Source organism: Hordeum vulgare, chromosome 1H (assembly GCF_904849725.1).
Source record: "Hordeum vulgare subsp. vulgare chromosome 1H, MorexV3_pseudomolecules_assembly, whole genome shotgun sequence".
Lineage (NCBI taxonomy): Eukaryota > Viridiplantae > Streptophyta > Magnoliopsida > Poales > Poaceae > Hordeum > Hordeum vulgare.
In genome coordinates this window covers 189723329-189750476 of record NC_058518.1, presented here as the reverse complement: position 1 = coordinate 189750476, position 27148 = coordinate 189723329, and the positions used below count along the sequence as shown (strand labels likewise).

The window sequence follows — 27148 nt, the reverse complement described above, 5'->3', positions numbered from 1 at the left end:
CACCAGTCCCCAACAAGTGGTGCGCGTGCAGAGCTCTGTTGACGAGTGGCGGGCACACAGGCGATTAGGTAGAGCTTGTTGGCTACATGGTGAACCACCGCTCCAGAGTCAACTTTATCGACACCCGTCTCTATATGTGTCGTCACTAGCATTCACCCTCATGTAATTACCATCTTGCCACTGTGGTGACCACTTAGACTATAAAAGGAGCCCATGGCAACATTTACAAAGGTCGAAACCCTTCCCATTTACACGCGTAGCAGCACTTCTGAGCTTCTTGCCGGCAAGCTTGCGCGGCATACTCATAATCCACAAACCACACAGGACGTAGGGTATTACACCTCAAGGTGGCTCGAACCTATCTAAACCAAAGTTTAAAAAACCAAACCGGTGATCGAACCGGCGAGGCCACTAGTTCAGGTTTTTACTGGTCAGACCGCCGGTTCACCGGTTCAATGTCTGTTTTTTCATACCATAAATGATACATTTCGTGTATTAGTGTCGTACTAAATAGATGTAAAATACAAGCATTTACTTAAATTTGACAAGAAAGTTGGCTAGCCAAGATGGTTATTGGACCAAAGGTGCAACTTACACACCTATATCTAGCATCCTGGGTTTGAATTCCCTTCGACGCAGGTTATTTTTCTATTTTTGTGTGTGGCACTGGTTAAACCGTTGGTTTTATACCTCCAGTTCATGCAAAAACCGGCTGGTTTACATAGTTTGTTCTGGTCCAATTGCATGTCGGTCTTTTTAGCTTAAAAAACCGAAAGGGCACCGGTTCAGGTTTTTCCGATCCGACCGCCGGTCCGGTCTTTTAAACTATGGTCTAAACCTTGCATGTTGTTGGTGTTGCTCTTTGTGTGCGTAGATCCTCGCAATAGAATCGCAAAGGGGCCTTGCCAGTCCCATAGATTGTCGTACCTCGACACTGGATGAGTAGACGGATGCGAGTAAGTGAAAAATCTCTCAACGAGCATGATGTAGGCTTACGATGATTGGTGTAGGTTGAATGATGAAATTCGTCCTCCATGATGCGCGGTTCGAGCTCTTCTTCGTTAGAATAGATTCTACTCGTCGATGCGGTCTTGATGGTGCGAGAGTATGTTCAGGTGGGCTCCGATGCGTCAGGGATAATAATGGAGTCCGGTGACGACATAAGGTGACAACTTAGGCAAAGCTATGTGTGTGAAAGAACTAGAGCATAGTGGATAGAGTAGGAGGCGTGGTGCTCTTGCATACATGTTTGTGGTTTGCACGACGTTTTGCTAGACTACTGGAACCAATTTTGAAAGAGCCCCAATAAGACAAAATATATAAGCCCGTGCAATGGATGGACAGGACACGAGTATCATGGTGCACGGGCGGCAAGGTGAGATCCCGTAAACCAGTAATGTAACAAAAAAGTAGATAATATACGGTCACATCAATTCTAGAAGTAACTGCCATTCATATTATTTAATTGGCATGAACAAAACATACTGCACATTTATTTCTTACATGCATGGAAAAAAGGTAAAAAAAAATGGCCTCACCAATCAATACAAAATGAATACGTGCGGCCAGCATAGTAAGCCAATAAAAAATTAGTAGAAAATTCATACATACAGGTGCACTCAGGAGAAACGTGCAGTAGAAGGAAGCACCGGACTCCAGACATGGGCTACCATGGGCCGATAGATCAATCGTTGGACGGTTGCTGGGCTTGGGCAGATCAATCGTAGGGATTAGGCGATACCTATCACTAGCGAGAAGATCACTAGGGAGGCTTGATGAAAAGGAGCGGAACAGGAACGTGCCCTTCTTTTAGGTAGGAGAGATTGCAATGTTTATGCATAGCAAGAGAGTTGGTTTTCAGGCGTTGCCAACAAAAGCGGGCGGCATCAACCCTCACAATTACCATGAAGAATATCTATACAGGTGTACACTGAGGTTTAACTAACCTGGCAAGTACTCGCAACTAAGTGGCAATAACCTGGCAAGCAAGTGAAAGAACCTGGCAAGTACTAACAAAAAAAAAAGTTGTCAAAACATGATGACATCAGAGGATCATCAATCTGGTTAATGGTTTAAGAGATATTCCTAACTTTTTTTGAAAGGTTAAACATGCATTTTCTGGAAGTTACCAAAACAAGAAAGTTGCCATATACAGAAAGTGCCAAATATAGGAAGTTGTTGAATAAACCCAAGTCTCCAGTGTTAAGTAGTGTCGTTTTTCTTCAGTTTCGTCAGCGGCTTCAGGTTGTTTCCAGTCAACGAGAATAGCTCGAGGTAGTTAGCTCCGGGCGCGAGTCTGACGCCCCTCTGATTGCTCGTGGGATGGCACGAGCACCACGATCGGTGGTGGCGCGTAGTTAGGGGCCATGAGCACGTTTCCTCTGGTGTAATCTGAATAAATTCAGTCAATAGAACAATAGAAAAGTCACAAGTTTTGCACGGCGCACACTCCCTGTTCTTCTTCCTCCTTGCCGTCGAGAGAGAAGAGAAAACCACAGAGGCAAGATTTGCCGACAATTGGCATCAGAGCCTAGTTCCGACCTTGGGAATGGCGGGTCCAGATGAGTCCGGTGGTAGCAAGTCGCCGCTGACTCCGCGTGCGAGGGTCTCCGACGGCAATGAGCTTGCCATGGCAGAGAGGCCCATCGCGCACGACACCGGCAGCACAGCGTGGCGGCAGTTGACGAGGACCAACTACACCGACTGGGCCGTGCTCATGCAGGTCATGATGGAGGGGCGGCATCTCTCTGAAGTCGTCCAGACGGGCACGTCCGAGCGCAGCGAAGATCGCCTGGCGCTCGAGGCGATCCTGCGCGGGGTGCCGCCGGAGATGGCACCCACTCTCGCCGCCAAAGCGATGGCAAAGGAGGCCTGGGACTCCTTGAAGACCATGAGGGTCTCCGACGGCAACGAGCTTGCCGTGGCAGAGAGGCCCATGACGCGGATGGCGCGCGACACAGGCAGCGCGGTATGACCGCAGTTGACAAGGACCAACTACACCGACTCGGCCGTGCTCATGCAGGTCATGATGGAGGGGCGGCATCTCTAGGAAGCCGTTCAGACGGGCACGGCCGAGTGCAGCGAAGATCGCCTGGCGCTTGAGGCGATCCTGCGCGGGGTGCCGCCGGAGATGGCACCCACTCTCGCTGCCAAAGCGACGGCGAAGGAGGCCTGGGACTCCTTGAAGACCATGAGGCTTGGAGTGGCGAGGGTGCGGGAGGCTAAGCTCGCGACGCTCTCCAGGCAGTACGGCGACATCAAGTTCGCCGACAGCGAGTCAGTGGATGACTTCGCGATGCGCCTCATGGCAATGGTGGCGCAGATGGCACAGTTCGGTGAGGAAATCCCTGAGAAAAGAATTGTAAGAAAATTTCTTTCAGTTGTTCCCAAACAGTTCTCGCAGATCGCCCTGTCGATCGAGACTCTGGTCGATCTCGATCAGCTCTCTATCGAGGAGCTAAACCGGAGACTGAAGGCGGCAGAGGAGCGCCACAAACTGCACCAGGCCACCGACGGCTTGGGGCGGTTGCTTCTCACAAAACAGCAGTAGCACGCCCGTCTCAAGTCCAGCGACCAGCACACCAGCGACTCGGGGTAGGGCGGCTGGCGCCAGAACGGGGGTGCTGGCAGAGGAAATGGCGGTGCCTCCAGTGCCGGAAATGACGACGACCGTGACAAGTGTCGCTACTTCAACATCCCTGGACACTGGGCTCGCAACTGCAGGAAGAAGAAACGCGACGAGGAGGCGAAGGCCCTCCTCACCCAAGGGGACGGCAGGGACAACGCCGACCCCACGCACCTCCTTAAGGCGCAGGTGTGTGACCTGTTCGTGGATCCTGGCGATCACGACGGACATGTGGAGCTGATCGAGAAATGAGTTGAAGCTCATTTGGGTCTTGCCACGGACGCACACTCCGGTGTCTGGTACCTGGACACAAGGGCCAGCTACCACATGTTCGGCGAGGAGGCCTCGTTCAGTGAGCTCGACCGTCACATCTCCGGCACCGTCAAGTTCGGAGACGGATCGGTCGTCGACGTCCAAGGGCGCGGCTGCGTGCTCTTCACCGACCATGTCGGCGGTCATCGCGTCCTGAGTGGTGTCTACTTCATCCCGCGGCTCAAGAGCAACATCATCAGCATCGGGCAGCTCGACCAGACCGGGTGCCGGTCGAAGATAGAGCACGGCGTCTTCACTCTCTACGACAAGCAGTGTCAGATCATGGCAAGGGTTCAGCGCACCAGCAACCGGCTGTACTCGTACGCGCTCCAGCTCACACGCCCTGTTCGTCTGGCCGCACGGTGCACCGTACGACGGACGAGGCATGGAGGTGACATGCCAGATAGGACCACCTCAACTTCCAGGCGCTCCGCAAGCTCGCCCAGCAAGGACTGGTGCGCGGGCTGCCCTCCATCGACCATGTCGACCAGGTGTGCGACGGGTGTCTCGCCGGCAAGCAGAAGTGTGCCTCGTTTCCTGCATAGGCAAACTACAGAGCGGAGCAAGTTCTAGAGCTGGTGCACAGTGATCTGTGCGGACCGATCACGCCCGCCACGGCCGGTGGGCGACGCTACTTCTCCTCATTGACGACATGTCCAGGTACATGTGGATATCAGTACTTCTGTCCAAGGACGAGGCGGCCAGAGCGATCGCGCGATTCCAGGCACGCAAGTTGTGTGCACTGCGGACGGACCGCGGCGGCGAGTTCACATCCGTCGACTTCAACGCAGACCGTGGAGTGCAGCGGCAGCTCACGGCGTCGTACTCTCCTCAGCAAAACAGCGTTGTGGAGCGCCATAACCAGACGGTGGTGGCCATGGCCAAGACATGATGAGGGTCACGTCCACGCCTAGTGAGTTCGGGGGGGGGGGGGGGGGAGGCGGTCACCGCTGCAGTTTCTATCCTGAACCAATCGTCGACGCGCTCCGTGGTCGGCATGACTCCGTACTAGGCGTGGCATGGCGACCGCCCTCCGCTGCACTTCCTCTGCACCTTTGGATGTGTGGTGCACATGAAGGCGGTGAAGACACACCGGAGCAAGCTCGAGACAGATCCACGCCAATGGTTTTCGTCGGGGACGAGGAGGCCGGCAAGGCATACCAAGCCTATAATCCCGCAACCAAGCGCGTCCAGGTCACGCGAGATGCAGTCTTCGACGAATCAGCACGGTGGAACTGGGAGGACACTTCACATGGTGCTCCGGCGATGGTGGGCGAGTCTGACGGTAACTTACCCTGCTTACAAGGTGCAGATCGCTCGGGGCAGCGCCGAAGCAGAGCCGCGGACACCAGAAACTCCGCGGCCATCTGCTGCGGCGGGTGCAGAGTCAGCGACAGACACCCCTATCTCTATCAGAAGCCCGGAAACTGCTGGCACGATGATCCAAACTCCTGTCGCATCCTCCGCTCCAGCCGGGATGGAATTCGTCTCGCCGCCTTCGGGGAGCCTGGGGCTCGATGCCAACGACGACGCCGGTGTGGTCCATTGCTTTCACGGCGTCACCGATCCCATCGGCATCCACGACGGACCCGTCCAACCAGCGAAAAGGCTGTTGATCGCCTCTGCCAAGGAACCAAGCATGTTCAGGGAGGCGGAACTCGATCCTGGATGGCGCAAGGCGATGATCGAGGAGATGAACTCGATCGAGGAGAACAACACGTGGGAGCTCACTAATCTCCCTGCCGGCCACCGTGCCATCGGTGTGAAGTGGGTCTTTCGGGTCAAGAGAGACTCCGCCGACGCGATCGTCAAGTACAAAGCTAGCCTCGTCGCCAAGGGATTTGTGCAGAAGCCAAGCATCGACTTCGATGAGGTGTTCACTCCAGTGGCGCGCCTGGAGTCCGTTCGTGTGCTGCTCGCGCTCGCCGCGCACGAGGGGTGGCCGATCCACCACATGGATGTAAAATCGTCTTTCCTCAACGGCGATCTGAAGGAAGAGGTCTACGTCGAGCAGCCTCCAGGATTCGTCACCGACGATCGCAAGCACAAGGTGCTGAAGTTGCGGAAGGCGTTGTATGGACTTCATCAGGCGCCCCGGGCCTGGAACGCCAAGCTCGACGTCACGCTCGTTGACATGGGCTTCCACAGCTGCAACTCCGAGCACGCCATCTACGCACGCGGGTCAAACTGCAAACTCCTGCTTCTTGGGTGTACGTGGATGACCTGGTGATCACTGGAGCTGACGCCGCGGAGATCGATAGAATTGAAGACTGTCATGGAGGCCAAGTTTTGGATGAGTGACCTTGGATTGCTCTCATATTACCTGGGCATTGAAGTGCGCCAGGACTCAACCAGAGTGACCATCGCGCAAAGAGCATACGCCGACAAGATCATTGAGAAGGCCGGTCTGACAGGCTGCAATCCCTGTCAAACACCCATGGAGGCTCGTCTGAAGCTGAGCAAGGCGAGCACGGCGGCTCCCACTGACGCCACAGAGTACAGAAGCTTGTTGGGTACGCTGCGCTACCTCATGCACACCAGGCCGGATATCACTTTCACCGTGAGCTGTGTGAGCAAGTTCATGGAGGCGCCTACTGTCGAGCACCTGACGGCGGTCAGGCACATCATTCGGTACATGGCGAGCACTTGTGACCTGGGGCGTCACTTCCCGCGCCGGAGAGAGGACGGTGCTAGGCTCATTGGGTACAGTGACAGCAACATGGCCGGCAACATCCATGATCGGAAGAGCACGTCAGGGGCGGTGTTCTTCCTGGGCGATAGCCCTATCAGTTGGTTGTCGCAGAAGCAGAAAGTGGTGGCCCTCTCCTCCTGTGGAGCTGAATTCATCGCTGCTACGACAGCTGCGTGTCAGGGGGTGTGGGCGGCACGACTACTTGCAGAGATCACCGGAGATGAGCTCCAGGTGCCATTACTTCTGGTGGATAACAAATCTGCCATTGCCCTCTGCAAAAATCCAGTTCTTCACGACAGAAGCAAGCACATTGACATGCGCTATCACTTCATCAGACAGTGCGTGGAGAAAGAGAAGATGACTATTGATTTCATTATGACAAAGGACCAATTGGCTGACATTCTGACAAAGCCTTTGGGGCGCATCAGATTCATTCAACTACGAGAGAAGATTGGGATGAAGAAAATAAGGGAGGTTGACTAGGCTTTAGGGGGTGATTGTTGAATAAACCCAAGTCTGCAGTGTTAAGTAGTGTCGTTTTTCTTCAGTTTCATCAGCAGCTTCAGGTTGTTTCCAGTCAACGAGAATAGCTCGAGGTAGTTAGCTCCAGGAGCGAGTCTGGTGCCCCTCTGATTGCTCGTGGGATGGTACGAGCAGCACGGTCAATGGTGGCGCGTAGTTAGGGGCCATGAGCCCGTTTCTCTGGTGTAATCTGAATAAATTCAGTCAATAGAACAAGTGAAAAGTCGCAAGTTTTGCGCGCCGCACACTCCCTATTCTTCTTCCTCCTTGCCATCGAGAGAGAAGAGAAAACCACAGAGAGGCAAGATTTGCCGACAGTTGCCAGCTTCTTCTCCCTCCCGATTTTCTTCTCTTCTCTGTTAGACTCACTAGAGATTGACGTGGCCAGCCCACAGCCGAACCCAACCGCCCGCCGCCAGCGATGTTGCCCCGCTTGCTATACCTCCGCCGACGCTCTACTACAGCGGCAACCATCCCGTGTCGCTGCTCTCGCGGGGCCGCGGGGCGTCGGGCCAATTGGGCAGCGGCAAGGAGCGCCACCGTACACGGCGCCGGTCGCGCAGCGGCTCCTCCCCGGCCCGTCCTCGGTCCCCCCACCCACGCCCGGGAGGCTTCCCCCCATCGAGATGGAGGCAGCCGACGGCGTGGAGTTGGGGATCTCCTGCGGGCTCTTCCAGCCGCCTGGGTGTGGGGCAAATGCGACGGCGGCGTGATGTGTGGACGCGGCAGCACCACTTTTGTGCACCGGGATATCCATACAGGGACCCGATTGCTTTCTAACTGCAGGGACCTGATTGCTTTAAAAAAAATCCAGGGACCCGATTGCTTTCTAAAAATATTTGCAAGGACCCGATTGCTTTCCAAAAATATTTACAGGGGTTGTTCTATAAAAAGTACTGACACGTGGGACCCACCCATCATAATAGTTAAAGCTAAGGTCTTAACTTTTATATCACGTCAGACCTGACGAGTGGACCCGATTTGCCATATTCGTGATTAATATTAACCAACACATTCATTAGTGCAACATGGTAGTTTTCTAAAATCAAAAACCAACTTTGTGGTAGGTTTTAGGAATTTAAGGCGATAGTTTTTTGGAACCCTAGCCCGAATTGTGATAGTTTTATGCTATTTACTCCAAGAATTCTGGAGGGAGATATGGAGATAAACACCACGACCCTGAGAGACGGAATTGTTTGGAACAAGGGTGATGAAGGAATCATCATACTTTGCACGTTGACCAACCAATCAAAGAAGTCTTAGACTAGTTTATCGAAGTCAATTTTTTATAGTATGCCAACATTTTCTGGTGAAGAGGCCGTTACAACCATCTGGCCCTGGAGCATGATCAATCGGAATGCTGGCAAACCGCACAATAAGTTCCTTCAAACGGCAAAGAGACAGAGAGAGCCTCAAGATCATCAATCCGCTGAACAATGGTGCTAAGATCAAAATAATAGTAATCCCCATGAGGTTGGAAAAAGTAGACCAAATGATGGCCGCCTTCCCCTGATGGTCATGAACAGGAGTTGGCACTTTAATAAGGGTGGGAATTTGATTGTGTTATGTGGTTACCTCAAACATCGCATCAACTTTTCCACACTTCGCACAAGTTGATATCAATGTCGTGTAAAGTTTACAATCGGGTTTTAGCCCAGCCTCCTTTAGGAGCACCATAACTTGGAGGGCCCCTGTAAAGGTTAAACCATTTGGTCATACTCAATTCTCATCTTTTACTCGAGCACATCTGACAAGAAAAACTGATCAGTTACCTTCAAAATCTTTTGAATTGGCACAAACGGATAAAAGCATATTGAAGGTGCTCATTTTCGGATTTTCAATCAATCTGCAGAAGCGAACAGCTTCCATAACAGCCCTTTGCTTTTTACATGCACTCAAAAAGCTGGCATGGTGGAGCTAAGAAACAGATGTAAATGAGAAATTTGAAGAGTACATTACAAAAGCTAAACTGTAACAGGTAATTAACCACCTTCTGCATATCAAGCAACCCCTTCTGCTCCATGCTTTCCAACAAATCCACACAGTCCTTCAATCTGACAATACCAGATTGATGTGTCAACTGAAAATTTGATATGTGGAAAGATTGCATTTGAATGGATATGACATACAGTAACTTAAGACTGCTCTGGGAAATATATTAAAATCAACTACCAAATATTATACCTTCCATCCATTAAAGAACTCTTGTATCGCCTCATGTAATCTGATGTATCCACTATGCCGTTTAATCCAGCTGTTGTTGCCGGAATGAAGTTATCTAGATTCTCTTTGTTCAGTATATCAGAAATACTCCAGCCAATAGTTTTGGCATCATCATGGTCTTTCACTGCTTTCTGTTGTTTGCTGGCATGACCCTCCCTTGAGCATGCAAATAGAGCTAATTTTCCTGAATATAGAGTATGCTCATAAGGAAAGGGAAGAAATCACGGGAGGGGCGATAAGAAGAAGTACGTAAACTATATCAGCAGAAGTGCCAAGAAGAATGCTTAAATTCCAAAGTTATACCTGGTGTCAGATGAGAGCCCCCTACATATGAATCTGCAAACTCAATTGCTTTTCTTGGTCTGACCAAATTTCCAATGCTGGCTTGCGGAACAAAATTTGTAGGGCATTCCACTGTTCTTTTGAAGGATGAGAGAGATGTCAAATCAATATTTTCATCATCATTACTCTGCTGGCATCGAAGTAAATGAGCATTGTTGCTGTTTGTTTGGCTGTCGCTAAGACCATTGCCATTTTGAGCATCTTTCTGTAGTTCTGAAAGAGATAAAAATTGGTACGAGAGCCCACCTTGACAGCCAATTCTGTTAGAGACATACTTGCTTTTATGTTGTCCTGGTGAACCAAAATGTGGCGTTGCAAGAACATCCATAACATTTTCTGTAGAATTTGTTTTTTCTGCTGAAGTTGAGCAACCAACTTCTTGCCGAGATACATCAACTAATGTGTGTAACATTGCCCCTGGATTAGTTACAGATACCACCTGTGTTGTCTTATTTACGGCGTATATGCTCGAAATACTAGCCCGGCAATCCAATTCATGAATAATCATTCCTCCAGAAACAGATGGCTCTGAAAAGCTATTTTCATGAGTTGCACAATGTGAATAATTACAATCATGTACGGATTGTGCTGTTATTCCGAGGGCCTTGTTTACAATGCTTTTGTCCTGCGTATGTAAAACCTGACAAATATTGAAGATGGCTACAAGTTAGAAAACAACTACCAGACGTAGTAAATCACATTTCATTCTTCAAATTAAAACTATTAGTCACGTGGTAGTCACATGTTAAATCAATGAACACGGTTTCATTTCACTTGCGAAAAATAACAAGCAATGCTTAATTTTCAAGGATACGGCTTATCAGTAACATAAAAGAGCATCGCCAAGATGGCTAGATCGTCATTTTGCAAGCAACACGATGACCACACCACGGCCCAAAACTCCTCATGCCCATTACTCGCTATCCGACAACACTTAATGATGGATAATGGAAGTGATTAGGCTTTCAGTAATTTTGTAAGCCCTGTGCCGATTCGAGAAGCGTGATAAAGATAGTCTTGCCGAATTTTAATCTTACCAATGACTCTAATATCCCTAAGCTAAACTAACGGACTCTCATTTTGGAAGGGCTTAGTGGGAGTAAAATGACACTTCTATACGACTGGGTTCATTTAGTGTGGAGAATAGTGAATCTGTGAGATTTGAGGAGGATAAACGGATCGGGGACATGCAGTTTTCAGCTATGTACCCATTGCTATTCCATATTGTTCGTCACAAAGATGGCACAGTTGGCTCTGTCCTCGGAGTACCTAATCCGCTGGTTGATTTCCGTCTGGCAACCAGCAGGACCCGTCATTCGTCAACATTTAATAAACTGGAACGAGATCGTCTAGGTGGGATCTTCAGACAACTAAGGGTGTTTTCTGTACACTCCATGTATGCGACACTGATGGATAAGTGGGTCAGGTGGAAATAAAAGCATTCCTCTGGTTTTTTTTGCAGAAAAGCAGTCCTTACGAAGGACAAATTGGTTAAGCGCAAATGATAAAGGGGCGCTCATTGTAGTTTTTTTAACAAACAGAAAACTATACAGCATTTTTTTCCTTGATCGCAGTTTGGCACAAATTGCACGACGCTCTGTAGTGAGCATTTAGTATCACACCATACCATAGCATTTCTCATATATTTGGGTCTTGGTTGCAGGGGGGTGAAAAATCTCTAGGAACACTAATAATGGTCGGGGTTGCAATGGTGTGTTGGTCTATTTGGCTATACAGAGTTGATGTTATTTTTGACCAAAGAAGTCCAATGTTGTATGCAGGTGCTACTCTTGTGTACCAGTTGGCTAAGGTCATGGGCGTTGTTACAGAAGGTGCAACATAAGGAGCTGATGTGGCTGCACACCAAGCAGCTCACATAGATTATCAGGGAGTTTATGTCCCGGTTCAGATGACATGCAACTGATAGGCTCCTTATAGTCTTTAAAGTTGTCTTGATTTACATTTTTCTGCCAAGTGTAGTGGAGATGCGGCATTGTCTTGGTCTTACCATTTCTGGCGAGGCCATTGTTTGGTAAATTTATAATAAACGCATAATAATTGGTCTGTATGCATATATGACGTAGAGGTCGGGGTAATTAGGCCAACTCCAACGCGTCGGCCCATTTCATCCGCATGCGTCGGTTTGGGTCCACGTCTCCACGCGGATCAATAATGTGGCCCAACGCATCAATGCAAACGCATATTCTCTCTGCCTATAGTGTCCGTTTGGCCGCAAGTCCGGCCCAAATTTGCGGCCAATTTGCATCCACCCGGACACGAGACAGACACGATGTGCGTCCGCTCGGTGTTCGCTCACGCGCGTGCGTTAGCCACTTGACCACCACCCACCGGTCCTATTCAAGTCCACGCGTGTCTGGGAGCACGTAAGCCACCCAACCTTATCCATGCACGTCCTTTTTAATGCCGCGCGTATGGCAGAGGGGGCCCGCCCAGTCCACTTCCCGCCGTCTTCTTCCCCTCAGCCCCTATCCACCCAACACCTAGCCCTAGACGCCGTCACCATGGGGTTTTGGAAGCACAGCAACCATGACCACGAGGCCGGCTTCATGCCGGGGCGCCGCCTGCGGCCAACTTCACCATGGCGCCGCGGCCACACTTTCACTTCTACATGCCGGTGCACCGCTGCCAGTACTTCTGGGAGCATCGCGCGCCGGTGTCGTAGCCCGACGTGAACCTGCTGCACGAATGGCACCTCAACCCTGATACGGTTTTGATGCCGATGGTGCGGACCTCAGGCCACGTACAGCTGGCGGAGATCCATCGCCGTCGTGCTCAACTCCCGATCGACATCCGCCGCGGCCCAGCGTACGCGGTGGATTTGCCAAACTGGAACACATGGTTCGCCACCGAGCACGAGGAGCGCCGCCGGTCGTGCTTCGATCTTGCGCCTCGTGCACCGCGCATGCTCGCCGCTCCACCACCATCGCCGGTGGTGGTGAAGGAGGAGAATCAGGAGGCCGATGAGGCCTACATTGCAGCCCTCGAGGAGGTGGAAAAGGGGGCTATCGAGGAGTCCAAGCGCGAGGATCTCATCAGGTGGCTTGGCCTTGCGCAAGCGCTGGCCGAATCGGCAATTGGAGTGCCGGTGAACGTGCCCCACCGCCGGCAGCCTTGCCCGCGCATGAGCCTGTGGAGGAGGAGCCGTGTCCGCAGCTTGGGCAGTCGTGGTCATCGATGAGCACGACGTCCGTGTATATGTCGTGCACGCCCGTGTGGGTGGGCATGACCGACGAGGAGGCCAAGCGGCAGGCCGCGGCGCTGGTAGCCTTCCAGCAGGCGTTCCCGTGGATGGAAGCGCCGGTCTACATCGACCTGACCAAGGAGGACGACGATGACGACGACTCCTGGCTGTTTTTATTTAATGTATTTTAGTTTTAGTTAATGTAAACTGGACTTCTGCTTGCTGTTCTATTTTTAAAAATATTCCAAAATCCAGCGCAAATGTGAAATGTGTCCGTCCACGTTAGGACCTACGGGCCAGCGGTCAAAAACGGACATTGGCGTCCTCCTGACCACCCCAAGGACAACTTTCCGTTCGGGTCTCTGCCTTGGAGTTGTCCTAAAGCTTCCATTACCTCCAAAATAATATCCCTAAGTCTTCAATAAAGGGATAGCAACTGGTCTAATGCCGTAACATCAGAATTACCAATATCTATAAAAAAAAGGAATCAGCACTGGCTAATTTGGATCCAGCCTTTGCACTTAAGACATTACCGATAGCATTGACATCACCAACACTTGTCCCCAATAAACTTTCCTGTCTGAGTAAACATCGGAAAACTAAAATTTCTCTAACTGTACTTAGGTGGCCCAGAACTGGCAGCTTTCAAATTTGGATGTAATTTGCTTTAAAGTCAAGAAAATTCTATTAAATCTGTTAAAAAATGACTGCATGTGCACTGTAGAAAAAACACTTATATTAGAAAAATGGGTACAATCTTTTCTCTTTCTTCTATGATCGTGTCTTTGTACAAAAATTTACATGCACTTTGATGCTCTAGTACTTTAATGTTTTGGAGAATTAACAAATCCTTGTTATTTAATGTGCATGCGCGATCAGCTAAGTTACAGTGCATATGCATACAGAGCCTGAGTTCAATTCAAAAGTTAAAATGAATTAAAGACACTTATTTTGGAAAGAAAGAAAAAACTCCACCCAAGGGGAGAGAAATCCCGAAGGCATTATATTGTAAGGTCAAGAAAAAGGCGTGAACCAGGTTGAATGATCAGAGGGACTGTGGTATCTTGAGCCCATGCGCATTCAGTAGGAGGAAACGTTCCCCGTCGATGACGAGGTGCTTACGGTGACTTCGTAAATTTCAAGATGATAATGCCGGCTTAGTCTCTTGAATGTGCTAGATGTGTGTATGTGTTCATAGAGGCAAGTGTATGTGTGTATATGAGCGCTTGCATCTATACGTGTTAAGAAAAATGTCGAGAAAAGGCCCCGAACGCCGGCTTGGGCAGCACAAGTTTATGCAGTGAACACGCTGGCTTGCACAACCCAAGTATACCCAGCGAGGGGCCTTTTTTTGTGAGAACCAGGGTTCGGGCCCTGGTTGATAGCCCCACTTAGGCTTTGTTTGGTACTAGTGTATTTTAGGGAATTTATGGGGATTATCCCGGTCAAACCTCTCAATCCTCACATATCCCATAACATCATTTGGTTCTAGTGTATTTGACATATTTCATACCCACATTTCCCCTCAAATTCCTAAATTATAGTGCATTTTTCTCAATACCCAATACACTAGATGGGGATTTGAAGGGATTGGGTGAAGGTTGGGGTTTCACCCACTCCCTTGGGGGATTATCCCCACCAATCTCCTCCAAAACACTTAGTACCAAACAAGGCCTTAAGGAGGTCTTTACCACCGTGCTAAACACACGTTCTCAAGGAGGAAGTACTAAACAGGAGCCTGATTTGAAATCATTCTAGAAGCTGAACTAAGGCATAAAACCCCTATCAATAAGAAGCACACCTCCGGAGATTCCCTATGCATTGCGCCGCGCCACCTGAGCCAAACCAGCTGTAAGGCGGCGAGGAGTGCGGCCGCGGCGACCACCGAGCCGCCTAAGACGTCCAGCGAAGTGGAGGACGAGCCGCTGAGAGAGCATCCCACCGGCCGGCGGGCACGGTACCCCAGCTCAAACCTCCGTTGAGGCGGAGGCCGCAGCAGGAGCCCTCCCCCGCCGGCGCGGCCGTGCCGGCGGGCGGAAGGGTGAAGAGAGGGAAAGCAAGGGGGGCAAGTGAGTAGGGTGAGAGCTTGAGGCGTAGAGGCGGAGGCGGAGATCTCCATGGGGAAGGAGCAGAGGGGAATGGCGGGGTTTAGGATCGAGGATGATGAGATGATGAGTTTTATCCAGAGTTTGCGAGGCGCTCCGCGTCTGTGGTGCGGAGGAAGTTCATTTCTTTGGGGCGTGGCCCTTCAAATCAGTCCTTCCAGAAGCTGTTTTGTCCATGGGAAACACTTCGCTACATTAGGGCGAGTTCTCTTGTAGTAGCTTTTTACAGCTTATTGTCAAAATAAGCCAAAAGTTAAAAAAAACTCGTTTTGAAAAAGCTGGCTTAGCTTATTTTGACCTGAAGGTCCAGTGCAATGAAAAAAAGTTGGGTAAAACCAGCTTCTCGCAGCTTTCCGTAAGTGAGCCGAATGGGTATATCAAAATGTGTTTGTTGTTTGCTGGTATTACACCAAAATTGCCACCGAGTCAGCGCGACGCGCTCTCGCTCCCTCACTCGACCTCGAGCGAGCAGCAGTCTCGCTCTCGCGTCTCTGCTCTAGGGTTCGCCAAGCGCCACCCCGCCGACGCCGATCCGCCCTGTCGCTCCTCCCCCGGTCGCTCCCCTCCCTCCCCGCGGGCGACCTACTTCGTCGTCGTCGCCCCGCCCCTTCCCCGGCCGGCCCCCTCCCTCCACGTGGGTGGGCCACTCCGCCGGCGCCCCCTCCCTCCCCCGAACGATCCCCTCCGGACCCTCCGACGACCCACTCCGCCGGCGCCCCACCTCTGTTCCCACTCCCCGCGTCCTGGCCGTGAGGCAGCAAGGTGAGCAGCTCCTGTGAGGTTTTTTGTGTTGGATTTTCACTGAAGGGCATTGCAGACTTTTCACTAATCATACCACACATAAGCTGAGAAAAGAGGCACCAAAAAGAACTGGCTAGCTTATTATCTGGAGCTTATTTTCACAACAGCTTATTTTCAGCTTATTTCCACAGCAGAGCTCAAAAGAACAGGCCCTTAGTCTGATGTGAAACAATCATCAAACCTGTCGTACGACGTGGATTTATATTTTGATGTCACGACTGCCGTAAGCCCAATATTAACCGTTCGGTTTTTTAGCCCACTTTCTCATAATCTCTCCATTAATTGATCTCCCGAATAAACCCTTCTCGTCTCCCCTGCACGTTCGTGCTCGGCGCCGAGCTCGGCATGCTCCTCGCCGCCACAACTCCCTCGCTAGCACAAGTTCGTGACCCGCTCATCAACGGCCTCCGCCCCATCTCGCTGGTGCGCGGTGCGGGGACTGGCCAACATCTACTCATCGACGACCTCGTAACCTCCCTCATCATCATGCTCAAATCCACCAGGACCAGGCCCTACTCCACCTGCAGGTTTGGCCTCCGATCCACCTTGCGTGAGTCTGGCCTTGATTCGGGAATGAGTCCAGCACGAGTGGAGTAACGCAGGTTTCCCCAACCCATCCTAATCTGATCTAGGGTTTGGATCATCTCATTTTCATGCTTTTTAATTCCTACATTGCTCGATTCCAAACATAATTGTGTTCTTAGACTCGTGTGATATCTCCATGTCAATTTTTTGGTTTGTTCCCTGCTTATTGGTGTGAACTTGTGTGAAATTTGTGAAACTTTTGTGAAATTTGTATGCACATCGCACTCAAATATGCCTCCCTAGTTGGTGGCAGCAGGTTCCCAGTACCACTAATGATTCAGTGCACTAATTTGTGTTTCTTACCATTATATGTCGACATTTTAATAGTTTTCCTTCGATGATGCCCCCCCGGCAGCGACCTCGTCGTGTGCAATACCAGATTTAGAAGCTCGTTCCCTCGTCTACTTCCCTGGAGCATCAACCGGCTGCTGGAGTACGTAATGTCGGCCAGATAACCAGGAGTGGTTTCGAGTCCTTTTCACATCTTGAACATCCCTTCTCGGAATCGAAGGTACGCCTTGCATCAATGCCCCCCCTCCTCCATCAAACATATGTTCTTGTTCAGATTCCTTTCAGTTTGGTAACGATTAATTTCAGGGATGCAATTAAGTTTCTAATACAGTGTGTCGAGTGTTGAGTATTTTTGGATGTTGAATTGTTGTGCTTCTATATGTCACTACCCGTGTTACATACCTTAACTTTTTGTGCTTCCAAACGGCATGCTTCCTATACATCCTCTCTAGCTTGCGCTAGCAGAACCATGCTTCTACCGCTTATATATTTTCTGTATAACAATGCCAAATTGGTTCCTATATTTCTCATATATATGTTACACATGCTAACGGCCAATTCAACATTGCCTATTTGACCAGTAGCCAAAGTGATTATACTCGGTTAGCTTTTTTTGTTCCCATATTCTTTTACGGTCTACTTAGTTCTATATCTAAGCTTTTGAAGCAAAATTCATTTTCATTAGCAACAAATTTTGATAGATTTGTACTTTCATTTATTCCGACAGGGTGACTTGTAGCGCACATTATTTCTTATATATCCTCACCAAAAATTTGGTTTCTTTATGCCATTTTGATTTCTACCAATCATGGTGAAGTTTTGCATCAACCATTGCACATATGTGCTTCTTATTATACATACATTTTCCGGGAACTACATTGCATCAATCACTACGAGCATAGGCTATTCTAGTAAACTTCCAGTGCACTAACATTGTTCTTATTGTAATACATTTTTCCAGTGCAACTTTTGTGCTTCCTTGTTTCTAACTTTTTTGTTTTCTATTTATAGCTTTTTTTGTACCCGACTTGAGCCATGCTTCTTATTTCGACGCAATCCCAAGTGATGCTATTGATGTTGAGTGTGATGCCATCATGACCAGGCACCGTTATTCGCCACCGACTGTTATGTTGGTGATTAAGAGCTTATCCATGATCATTTGTAGCATGTGTTGAGACTTCGGCAAGATGGAAGTGAAAATAGTGTTGCGTAATTGATGCTTTGAACTATTTATGCTTCCTCAGAATTATGTTTGTTCAGTTCAGATAGTTTACCTCAATAGAACCATGCTTTGAAATATCCATTCTTAAGCATCCAATATTTCTATATATGTATCCTGAAGCTTCTTTCTAGTACTAGTTGTTGTTTCCTACCTTCTATTCGGATGCATCATGCGTAAATGTTTTATGCTTCAAATGTGCTCAAACGTCGCCGGCACTGCCTGGTGACATGATGACAAGAGGGATCGTGGAGCTCAAGGATGAGGGGTACTAGTGGCATGCAGACGAGTCACGACATGAAGCACACGAATCAGCAATGGGAAGTGGGGGCAAAACACCCGTTGGTGATGGAGACCTCTAGCGCCATTAATTACAACCTATCTCAAGATGATTGCCATTCATGCTTTCTAATACATGGAAATAGCATGCGATACAACTGCATCATCAAGCTTCATGAAGCAAGTAGGAAGCATAAGCCTCTTAAAAAAACAAAACGACATGGCTGTTGTTCAATGTTTACGAAAGCCTTCAAGAAGCTAGTAGGAAGCATGTGGCAAAACCAATAGGAATATTTGTGGTTACCGACCTTACAAAAAATATTGTAACTATAATTTATTTGTTTTCTCCCATAGAAGCAAGCTCACCATAGGCCGGAGCAAAAATTTATGTCTGTAGATGCACATCCCCAGTTTGGTTGAAGCATGCGCCTTCATGAGAGTGAAAATAATTGTTTTTTATGAAAATAAAGTCTATCACATTGGAAGTAATACTATGGTTGGTAGGAACAATATTGTGAATTTTTTTACCAAATTGAAGCAACTTGAATTCAGCCTGGAAGCTATTTCCTGATCATCATAAACAAAAAATTATTGTTATGGAAGCAAATCATTGTGTTACCAATATTTGGTTTGTGAAAAAGGGACTATTTTACTAAAACAGGGGACTAAATCAAGAATATAATTAATTATTTCCGTACACCATGAACAATGTTTCCTTGGTATTATACTTTTGTGCATCAAGAATAATGCTTCCATGGTATTTAGAAAGAACATAATTAATTGTCAGATTTAACCACGAGAAATAAATGTACTTCTAAAATTATTTCAACAAAAAATGGGATTTGATGTAATTAGAGGAAGTGATTTTGGAAGAATATCAAGTTTGTGTGGTTACTGAATAGGAAGCAGCTAAACTTACAGTAGTAGTTAGCAGGAAGCACATAATTATGGGAGCAGTTAATAGCAAGCAGCCAATTAGGGAATCAATATTTCATGGGATTTTAGTTCAGATTGGACGACCATTATGATCCCAATCCTATGACTTTGGAGTAGCGTGGTAGGAAGCCGTACTGATCCCCGGCGGTGCCCTTTGTCCATCCCGTGAGTGATGAAAAGGTACCCCGCAGCGACGCTTGTGCGACTAGGGTTTGTCGTTGTCCGTCGCCACTCCCGTGGGTTCATGTCGGCGTCCTTGTGTCCTCCCTTTGTGCAGGTGCCGCCAACCACGAGAGACGTTTCCTTGGGATGCCTGGGGCGGAGTTTCTTTGGCAGCGAGTGGGGAGGTGGGAGAGGAAAGGAGGAAGCAGGCGGCCATATCTGGGAGAGATCGGTTGTCCGTCGCCGTTCTCATGGATCCAGTCCGACGTCCTCGTGCCCCCCCTAGTGCGGGTGCCGCCAACCATGAGAGCCGCTCCTTGGGGTGGCTGGGGCGGAGCTTCTTTGGCGGCAAGGGGGAGCTGGAAAGGAAAGGAGGAAGGGGCGGCCAAAGCTGGGAGTGGCCGACTGTCCGTCGGCGAAGGGGTGCTGCTCGTGTGCGCCCCTGCCACCAAGAGCTTTCCCGGGGAGCCCGGGGCCGACGAGGGGGTGCTGCTATTGTGTGCCCCTGCCACCGAAAGAGAAGGTGGTGCGATGTTGTGCGCCCCTACCACCAAGAGCTTTCGGGGGAGCTCGGGGCCGACTAGGGGGTGCTGTTGTTGTGCGCCCCTGTCACCAAAAGAGGGGTGGTGGTACTGCTGAGAAATGGCGTCGGGGAAGGGGAAGGGAAAGGAGGAGGGGCTGGAAGGAGTGGAAGCCACGCTCAAGAGCTTGAGGATTGCAAAGAAGAAGTGCGTGGTGTTGGGGTCTGCAAGCGCAAGGGTAAAGGTAAACCCAAACCAAGCAATTGGGAAGGTGCTGTCAGAGAAAGCTGCATATGTGGATGGCATTACTTAGAAGTTGGGGAGGATTTGGTGCCAAAGGGAGGGGACGATGTGCGAGGATCTTAGGAGGAATTTTTTCCTGCTCACTTTCGGCCAGGCGTCAGGGAAGAGGAAAGCGCTCGAAGGGGGCCGTGGCTAGTGGGAAAAGATCTGCTGGTGCTGGAGGATTTTGCTGCAAGCAAAACTCTGGATGAGTATGGGTTCCAGTATTTTCCGATTTGGGTCAGGGTTTCAAACACCCCTCTCGGAATGATGACAAAAGAGACAGGGGAGCTGATTGGACAAGCAACGGTGGAATTCTCGAGGTGGAGGTGGATGCAGAAGGCATGGCAGTGGGGGAGTTCTTGAGAATTAAGGTGAAGCTCGATGTTCAAGAGCCACTGATGCACGGAATTAAAATTCAAGTGTGCACAGGAGATAGGGAAGGGGGAAGAGGAGGAGGGGGAGAGTGAGGGGAGAGTGGTGAAGACCAGGGGGCGAGAGGATGGAAGGTTTAAAACGGAAGAAAAAGAAGAGAAGGTGGTGTTCGTTTGCGTATGAATATCTATCGGATTTCTGCTACACCTATGGGATCATTGGCCACACGGATAAAGAGTGCACTTATAAACTTAAAAGGGGTGAAGTGCGGTTGTACAACAAGGAGATGAATGTAACATGCTGGTCAGTTCAAGGAGGCTGGGTGGTGAGGCGGAGAGAGGAAAGTGGAGTAGCGGAAGGGGAGGTTTCTCTGCGAGAAGCAACAGCTCGGGAGGGAGGGGTAGTTGGACCAGGAGTGATTTAGAGTCATGGAGAAGGAAGGAGGATGTGTAGGCCGAGGACACGAGAAAGAAGATAGGGAAGAGAAGGAGGTCACGAGTCCTTTAAAGCTCCCTGACCCAAGAGTGCTTATGCCAAATGCCAACAAAAAGCTTGTGTTCCCGGACGGGGCCATGGTGAAGGGTGATAATAAGAAGGAAAGCACATGAGGGAGTGGTGAGGTCAAGGAAGGTGGGAAGGAGAGAACGAAGGAGGACATGGGTGATGTGATGCAGAAGAAGGGAGAGTCGTGTCCCCTAGGGATCCCAGCATCTAGTGAGCTCGGGGAGTGCTGAGGCACGGACTAGTCCAATAGACAAGGAGAATAATGGTAAGAAGAGCAGGGGAGGAAACAAGCAATAGGGAAAACTTTCAAAAGGGTTAAAGGAAGAAAAAAAGAAGAGATGATCTATAAAGGGGGCGGAGTGTGGTGGGCACAAAACGAGACCTAATGGCAATGGAGATGGATACAGACCTAGAGGAGGAGATAAAGGCGAAGAGACAGAGGAGTCAAGAGATCATCCTGGAGATGGCTACTGAACTTCCAACAGAGGCGGGGCTGCAGTCACAGCCCTGCAACAGCCAATGAAGCTTGTGACTTGGAACTGTCGGGGGTTGGAAAACCCCCCGACGGTTCGCGGACTCCTAGACATCGAGAAGTCTGAGGAGCTAGACATATTGTTTGTGTCCGAAACAAAACTTCCAGCAAAAAAATGGAGAGGTTTAAGTGGATGCTTGGTTTGCCTTGCATGGTTGCAAGGGATAGTGAAGGAAAGAGTGGAGGCGTGGTTGTGTTTTGGAGGAGAGGGGTGCAAGTGGAGCTACGCAATTTCTCTAGGTTTCACATCGACCTAGAGATCCGGGAGGATGATAGTTTCAGGTGGAGATTCACCGGTATGTATAGGGAGTCGCGAGCGAAGAAGAAATATTTGGCATGGAAGCTGATGAGGATTCTTCATAATCAAGCCTCACTTCCATGGTTGTGCGTGGGAGATTTTAACGAGGTGCTTCTTGCTAAAGAGAAGGAGGGAGGAAGAGAGAAAGACAAGACATGCATGGATAAGTTCAAAGAGGCTCTAGATTTCTGTGGCCTGGAGGATCTTGGCTTTGAGGGTGACAAGTTTACTTGGCGGAACAACAATCACAGATGGGAAAACTACATCCAAGAGCGGTTCGATAGAGCCGTAGCAAATGAGGGATGGAGGAATCGGTTTGAAGATTACAGGGTGGTGAATGGGGACCAGAGACACTCTGACCACATGCCAATAATTATATATATGGAGAAGGGTGAGAGAAGGAGACCTAGAGAGGGAGGCCATCAAGGGAAGGGTGGGAGTCATGCTTTCAAATTTGAGGCCCGATGGCTAAAGGAGGAGAACTGTGACAAGCTCGTAAAGGAAGCATGAAGAGAGGCCACGGGTGGTGGTGCCTGCTGCATCAAGGATGGGTTGAAGCATGTGGTCGGGAAACTACTGGAGCGAAAACAGTCTGGGTAGTCAGGAGAAAAGAATAAAGAAAGCAAAGAAAGAGGTGGAGAGGTCGAGACGTATGCCAGTGAGCAAGGAGAAGGTGGCCGGCAAGGAAGTGGCTAGATATCGAGTGGAGAGATTGGAGGAGCACGTGAATCTTTTTTGGAAGCAGTGAGAGCACACTAGCTAGTTGATGAAGGGAGATAGAAATACCTCTTTTTATCATGCATGGGTAAAGGAAAGGAGGAGAATAAAAAAATGGAAAGCTAAAGAAGGAGGATGGGAGGTGGGCGGTGAAGGGCCTATCTATGCAAATCAATTCTTCCCTCTGCGAAGGGCCTATCTATTTATGTTTCTGTTGAGTCATCCTCTTCTTATAAAAGCACCAATTAGAGAGCACCTCCGTCATTTTTATGTTTCGCTTTTAATTGATATTGAGTATGACTGTGACTGGATCTTCTTTGCCATGAATTACAATGTGCAGTCGACCCTTGGTCTTTGAAGGTGCTCTGCATTTATGTTTTGCGGTCTCAGAAAGAGCTAGTGAGATACCACCTTTTCATATTGCTTCATGATTGTTTTGATTGAAGTGTTGACGTTTGAAACTTATCATTATTGCTCGCTAGTTGATTATGCCATTGATATGAGTACATCTTGAGACCTAAATGTCATTGCTTATGTGGTTATCTTATGATCTTGCTGAAATTCTGGACATGATGTTAGAGCATATATATATGTGGTTTTGGTAATTGATGACAATTCCTATGGACTAATGGTTGCCTTAAGTTACATTTATAGGATTTGTCCATAGGCACTTCTTGAAGTCCATCTGTTGGGTTCAAGGAGTTTATATGATGACCAAGATGGTATTCAAGGTATTATCCAAAGAATGGTCATAGAGACACATGGTTGATCAAGATCTCAGACAAAGAGCAAATCAAGATGATCAACACACAAAGCGTACAAGATGTATCGAGAGGGATCAAGTGATCCCATGGTATGGTAAGCATTGTCCATTACGTATTTGTGCACTAACCCATGGTCTTCGTGAGAGTTCTATGTGGGGGTTAGGTGTGTTTCCATGGGCTTGCGTCAAAGGGAAGATCTCATACAACCCATGAAGTATGACGTCAAGTTGTGATCGTCATCAAGATTGCGATGTGCAAGTTCAAGCGGATCAACACGAAGATATCATGCTTGAAGCTTGCCGTCCGTTGTGGTGGCAATGGACTTATGAAGATATGCTGAAGAGTGGCTCACCCATAGTGAGTATGGGGGAGCAATCAACTAGTCTTCATCAAGCCAACACAATCAATAAAGGTGGTCCATCTTGAGGAAGCCAAGATCATCATCATCTAGCTCAAGAGGACGAGGTGCAAGGTATAGGTTTGCCCTTGATAGGTTTTCTGTTTAGGATAGATTGTTGTACTATCAAGGGGGGCTCTCAAGTGAGTAGCTTGATCGTATCGTTCGTTGAGAGCTCAAACCATTTGCATCCTTGCATCATACTTCTTAGTTCTTGTTTGGTGTTTCTCTTTGTGAGTTTTAGAGCTTATGGTCATGTTCGTGACAAGCTCGAGTTCATCGAAAACGGAGTCCATATGCATCTACTATGATGTTTTCGATGTTGGAGTTTTTGCCGGTTCTTCATTCATAGAGGACTCACATCTCTATATCATTGGCATTTTCATATCTTCGTGACAAGCTCGCTGTTTGGATAGCTCTTGTCGTCCTGAATCCAACAAGCTTGGGTTTGCTCGATTCGGAGCTCGTATGCGAAAGTTATGGCTGTTTCAGTGGCGAGCGGTAGTACCGCTGGACCTAGCGGTAGTACCGCTAGAGTTGGCGGTAGTACCGCTGGCCCTAGCGGTAGTACCGCTGGCTGGCGGTAGTACCGCTCCTGGTCAGCGGTAGTACCGCTCCAGGAGCTTAGTACCGCCTGCCTAGCGGTTGTTCGTGGACGAACCTTTTTGCGAAGACTTTCTTGGCGGTGGTAGTGCCTTTGCACTACCAGGGGCCCAGCGGTAGTACCGCTGGAGTGCCAGCGGTAGTACCGCTGCAACTAGCGGTAGTACCGCTAGCTGGCGGTAGTACCGCCCCTGGTCAGCGATAGTACCGCTAGAGTGCCAGCGGTAGTACCGCTGCAGCCAGCGGTACTACCGCTGGAGCTCGGGCAGAGAGTGGGGGTAACGGTCTGATTCCTTCCCCCACTATATAAAGGGGGTCTTCTTCCCCCTTGGCCTTATCCATCCGTTGAGCTCTTGTTCTACCTCCATTGTTGACATTCTTAGAGCTTGCTTACTCTCAATCCCTCCAATGATTCTTGCTTGTTCTTGAGGGAGAAGAGAGAGGAGATCTAGATCCACATCTCCACCAATCACTTTCTCCTCTATGTGAGGGGAACCCCTTGGATCTTGATCTTGGAGTTCTTTGTGAGCTCCTTGTTCTTCCTCTCATATTTCTCCATAGCTTTCGTTGTTGTGGAGGGATTTGAGTGTGAGGGACTTGACCACTTCGTGTGTTCTTGCCATTGCATTAGTTGCATCGGTTTGAGTTCTCCACGGTGATACGTGGAAGTGAAGTTTGAAAAGCTTATTACCTTTGGTACTTAGTACCCTAGATATTGTTCTTCGTGGATGCTTTGGCGTCTTAGAAGCTTGGTGGTGTCTCTGAGCTCAATCATTGTGGTGTGAAGCTCCGGGCAAGCGTCGGGGTCTCCAATTAGGTTGTGGAGATTGCCCCGAGCTATTTGTACGGGTACCGGTAACCGCCCCCAAGGGTTGCCACGTGTACGGGTTCGGTGACCGCCCCCAAGGTTTGCCATTTGTACGGGTTCGGTGACCGCCCTCAAGGGTCCCTTAGTGGAATCACGACATCTTGCATTGTGCGAGGGCGTGAGGAGATTACGGTGGCCTTAGTGGCATCTTGGGGTGCATTGTGCCTCCACACCGCTCCAACGGAGATTAGCATCCGCAAGGGTGTGAACTTCGGGATACATCATCGTCTCCACGTACCCCGGTTATCTCTTACCCGAACCCTTTACTTATGCACTTTACTTTGTGATAGCCATATTGTCTCTTGTCATATATCTTGCTATCACTTAGTTGTTTATCTTGCTTAGCATAAGTTGTTGGTGCACATAGGTGAGCCTAGTTGTTTGAGGTTTTGTGCATGACATACTAAACGTTAGTTTTATTCCGCATTTGTTCAAGCCTAAACCTTAATTATTGTAAAGCGCCTATTCACCCCCCCCCTCTAGGCGACATCCACGTCCTTTTCACATGAGTTAGACATAATTGCAACAACAAGATCAAATAGAGTTCGTAAAAGTTTTTCTTTTGTCTCTTTCAGTTTGTCAACTGAATTGCTTGAGGACAAGCAAGGCTTTAAGCTTGGGGGAGTTGATATGTCTCCATCGTATCTACTTTTCCAAACTCTTTTGCCCTTGTTTTGGACTCTAATTTGCATGATTTGAATGGAACTAACCCGGACCTAAGCTGTTTTCAGCAGAATTGCCATGGTGTTGTTTTTGCGTAGAAATAAAAGTTCTCAGAATGACCTGGAAATTTACGAGGATTTTATGTGGAATATATAAAGAATACTGGCGCAAGAATCAACTGGAGGCGTGGAGCAAGGAGCCCACAAGCCCATGAGGCGCGAGCCCACCTGGCCGCGCCTAGCAGGCTTGTGGGGCCCTCGGGGCTCCGCCGCCTCCAACTCTAGCTCTATTTAGTCCCTTTCGTCCGGAAAAAAAATCAAGGAGGAGAGTTCATCGCGTTTTATGATATGGAGGCGCCGCCACCACCTGTTCTTCCTCTGGAGGGTAGATCTGGAGTCCGTTCTAGGCTCCGGAGAGGGGAGATCATTGCCATCGCCATCACCAACCTTCCTTCATTGCCAATTCCATGATGCTCTTCACCGTTCGTGAGTAATCTCATCGTAGGCTTGCTGGACGGTGATGGGTTGGATGAGATCTATCATGTAATCGAGTTAGTTTTGATGGGGATTGATCCCTAGTATCCACTATGTTCTGAGATTGATGTTGCTACTACTTTGCCATGCTTAATGCTTGTCACTAGGGCCCGAGTGCCATGGTTTCAGATCTGAACCTATTATGTTCTCGTCAATATATGCGTGTTCTTGATCCTATCTTGCAAGTTGTAGTCACCTACTATGTGTTATGACCCGGCAACCCCGGAGTGACAATAGCCGGAACCACTCCCGGAGATGACCATAGTATGAGGAGTTCATGTATTCACTAAGTGCTAATGCTTTGTTCCGGTTCTCTATTAAAAGGAGAACCTTAATATCCCGTAGTTTCCATTAGGACCCCGCTGCCACGGGAGGGATGGACAATAGATGTCATGCAAGTTATTTTCCCTAAGCACGTATGACTATATACGGAATACATGCCTACATTACATTGACGAACTGGAGCTAGTTACATATCTCTACATGTTATAACTGTTGCATGATGAATGTCATCCGGCATAATTATCCATCACCGATCCAATGCCTACGAGTATTTTCCTACTGGTCCTTGCTATGTTACTTTGCTGCAGATACTAAGTATTTCACGTGTGGTTGAATTGACAACTCAACTGCTAATACTCGAGAATATTCTTTGGCTTCCCCTTGTGTCGAATCAACAAATTTGGGTTGAATACTCTACCCTCGAAAACTGTTGAGATCCCTTATACTTGTGGATTATCAGTCACACGGGTTTTCTAGCGTCGTATAAAGATAATATAATAAGTAGCTCACTCT

The 27148-nt window shown here is 48.9% G+C and overlaps 1 protein-coding gene and 1 long non-coding RNA gene across 4 annotated transcripts in view; one reads left to right on the top strand and one right to left on the bottom strand.

The window, feature by feature from the left end:
• The window catches only part of LOC123428443 (pentatricopeptide repeat-containing protein MRL1, chloroplastic), a 43642-nt gene extending 28465 nt beyond the window's left edge, over positions 1-15177 (bottom strand). Inside the window, exons 1-6 of one of the 2 annotated variants that reach the window (XM_045112666.1) lie at positions 14720-15177; positions 9678-10356; positions 9336-9558; positions 9142-9205; positions 8924-9068; positions 8727-8842 (exon numbers count right to left, since the gene is read on the bottom strand). In XM_045112666.1, the coding sequence (XP_044968601.1) occupies positions 8727-8842; positions 8924-9068; positions 9142-9205; positions 9336-9558; positions 9678-10356; positions 14720-15037 (1545 nt within the window). In that variant the 5' untranslated portion in view covers positions 15038-15177. The remainder of the gene's footprint in view (positions 1-8726; positions 8843-8923; positions 9069-9141; positions 9206-9335; positions 9559-9677; positions 10357-14719) is intronic. The other variant, XM_045112658.1, reaches the window with a different exon arrangement.
• A 500-nt stretch (positions 15178-15677) lies between these two features.
• LOC123408556 lies at positions 15678-17968 on the top strand. Of its 2 annotated transcripts, none has more exons than XR_006612766.1 (3): positions 15678-15785; positions 16765-16920; positions 17712-17968. It is a non-coding gene; the product is annotated as an uncharacterized LOC123408556 (long non-coding RNA). The 2 variants fall into 2 exon arrangements; XR_006612767.1 differs by lacking the exon at positions 15678-15785 and adding an exon at positions 16145-16351.
• Positions 17969-27148: the final 9180 nt, after the last annotated feature.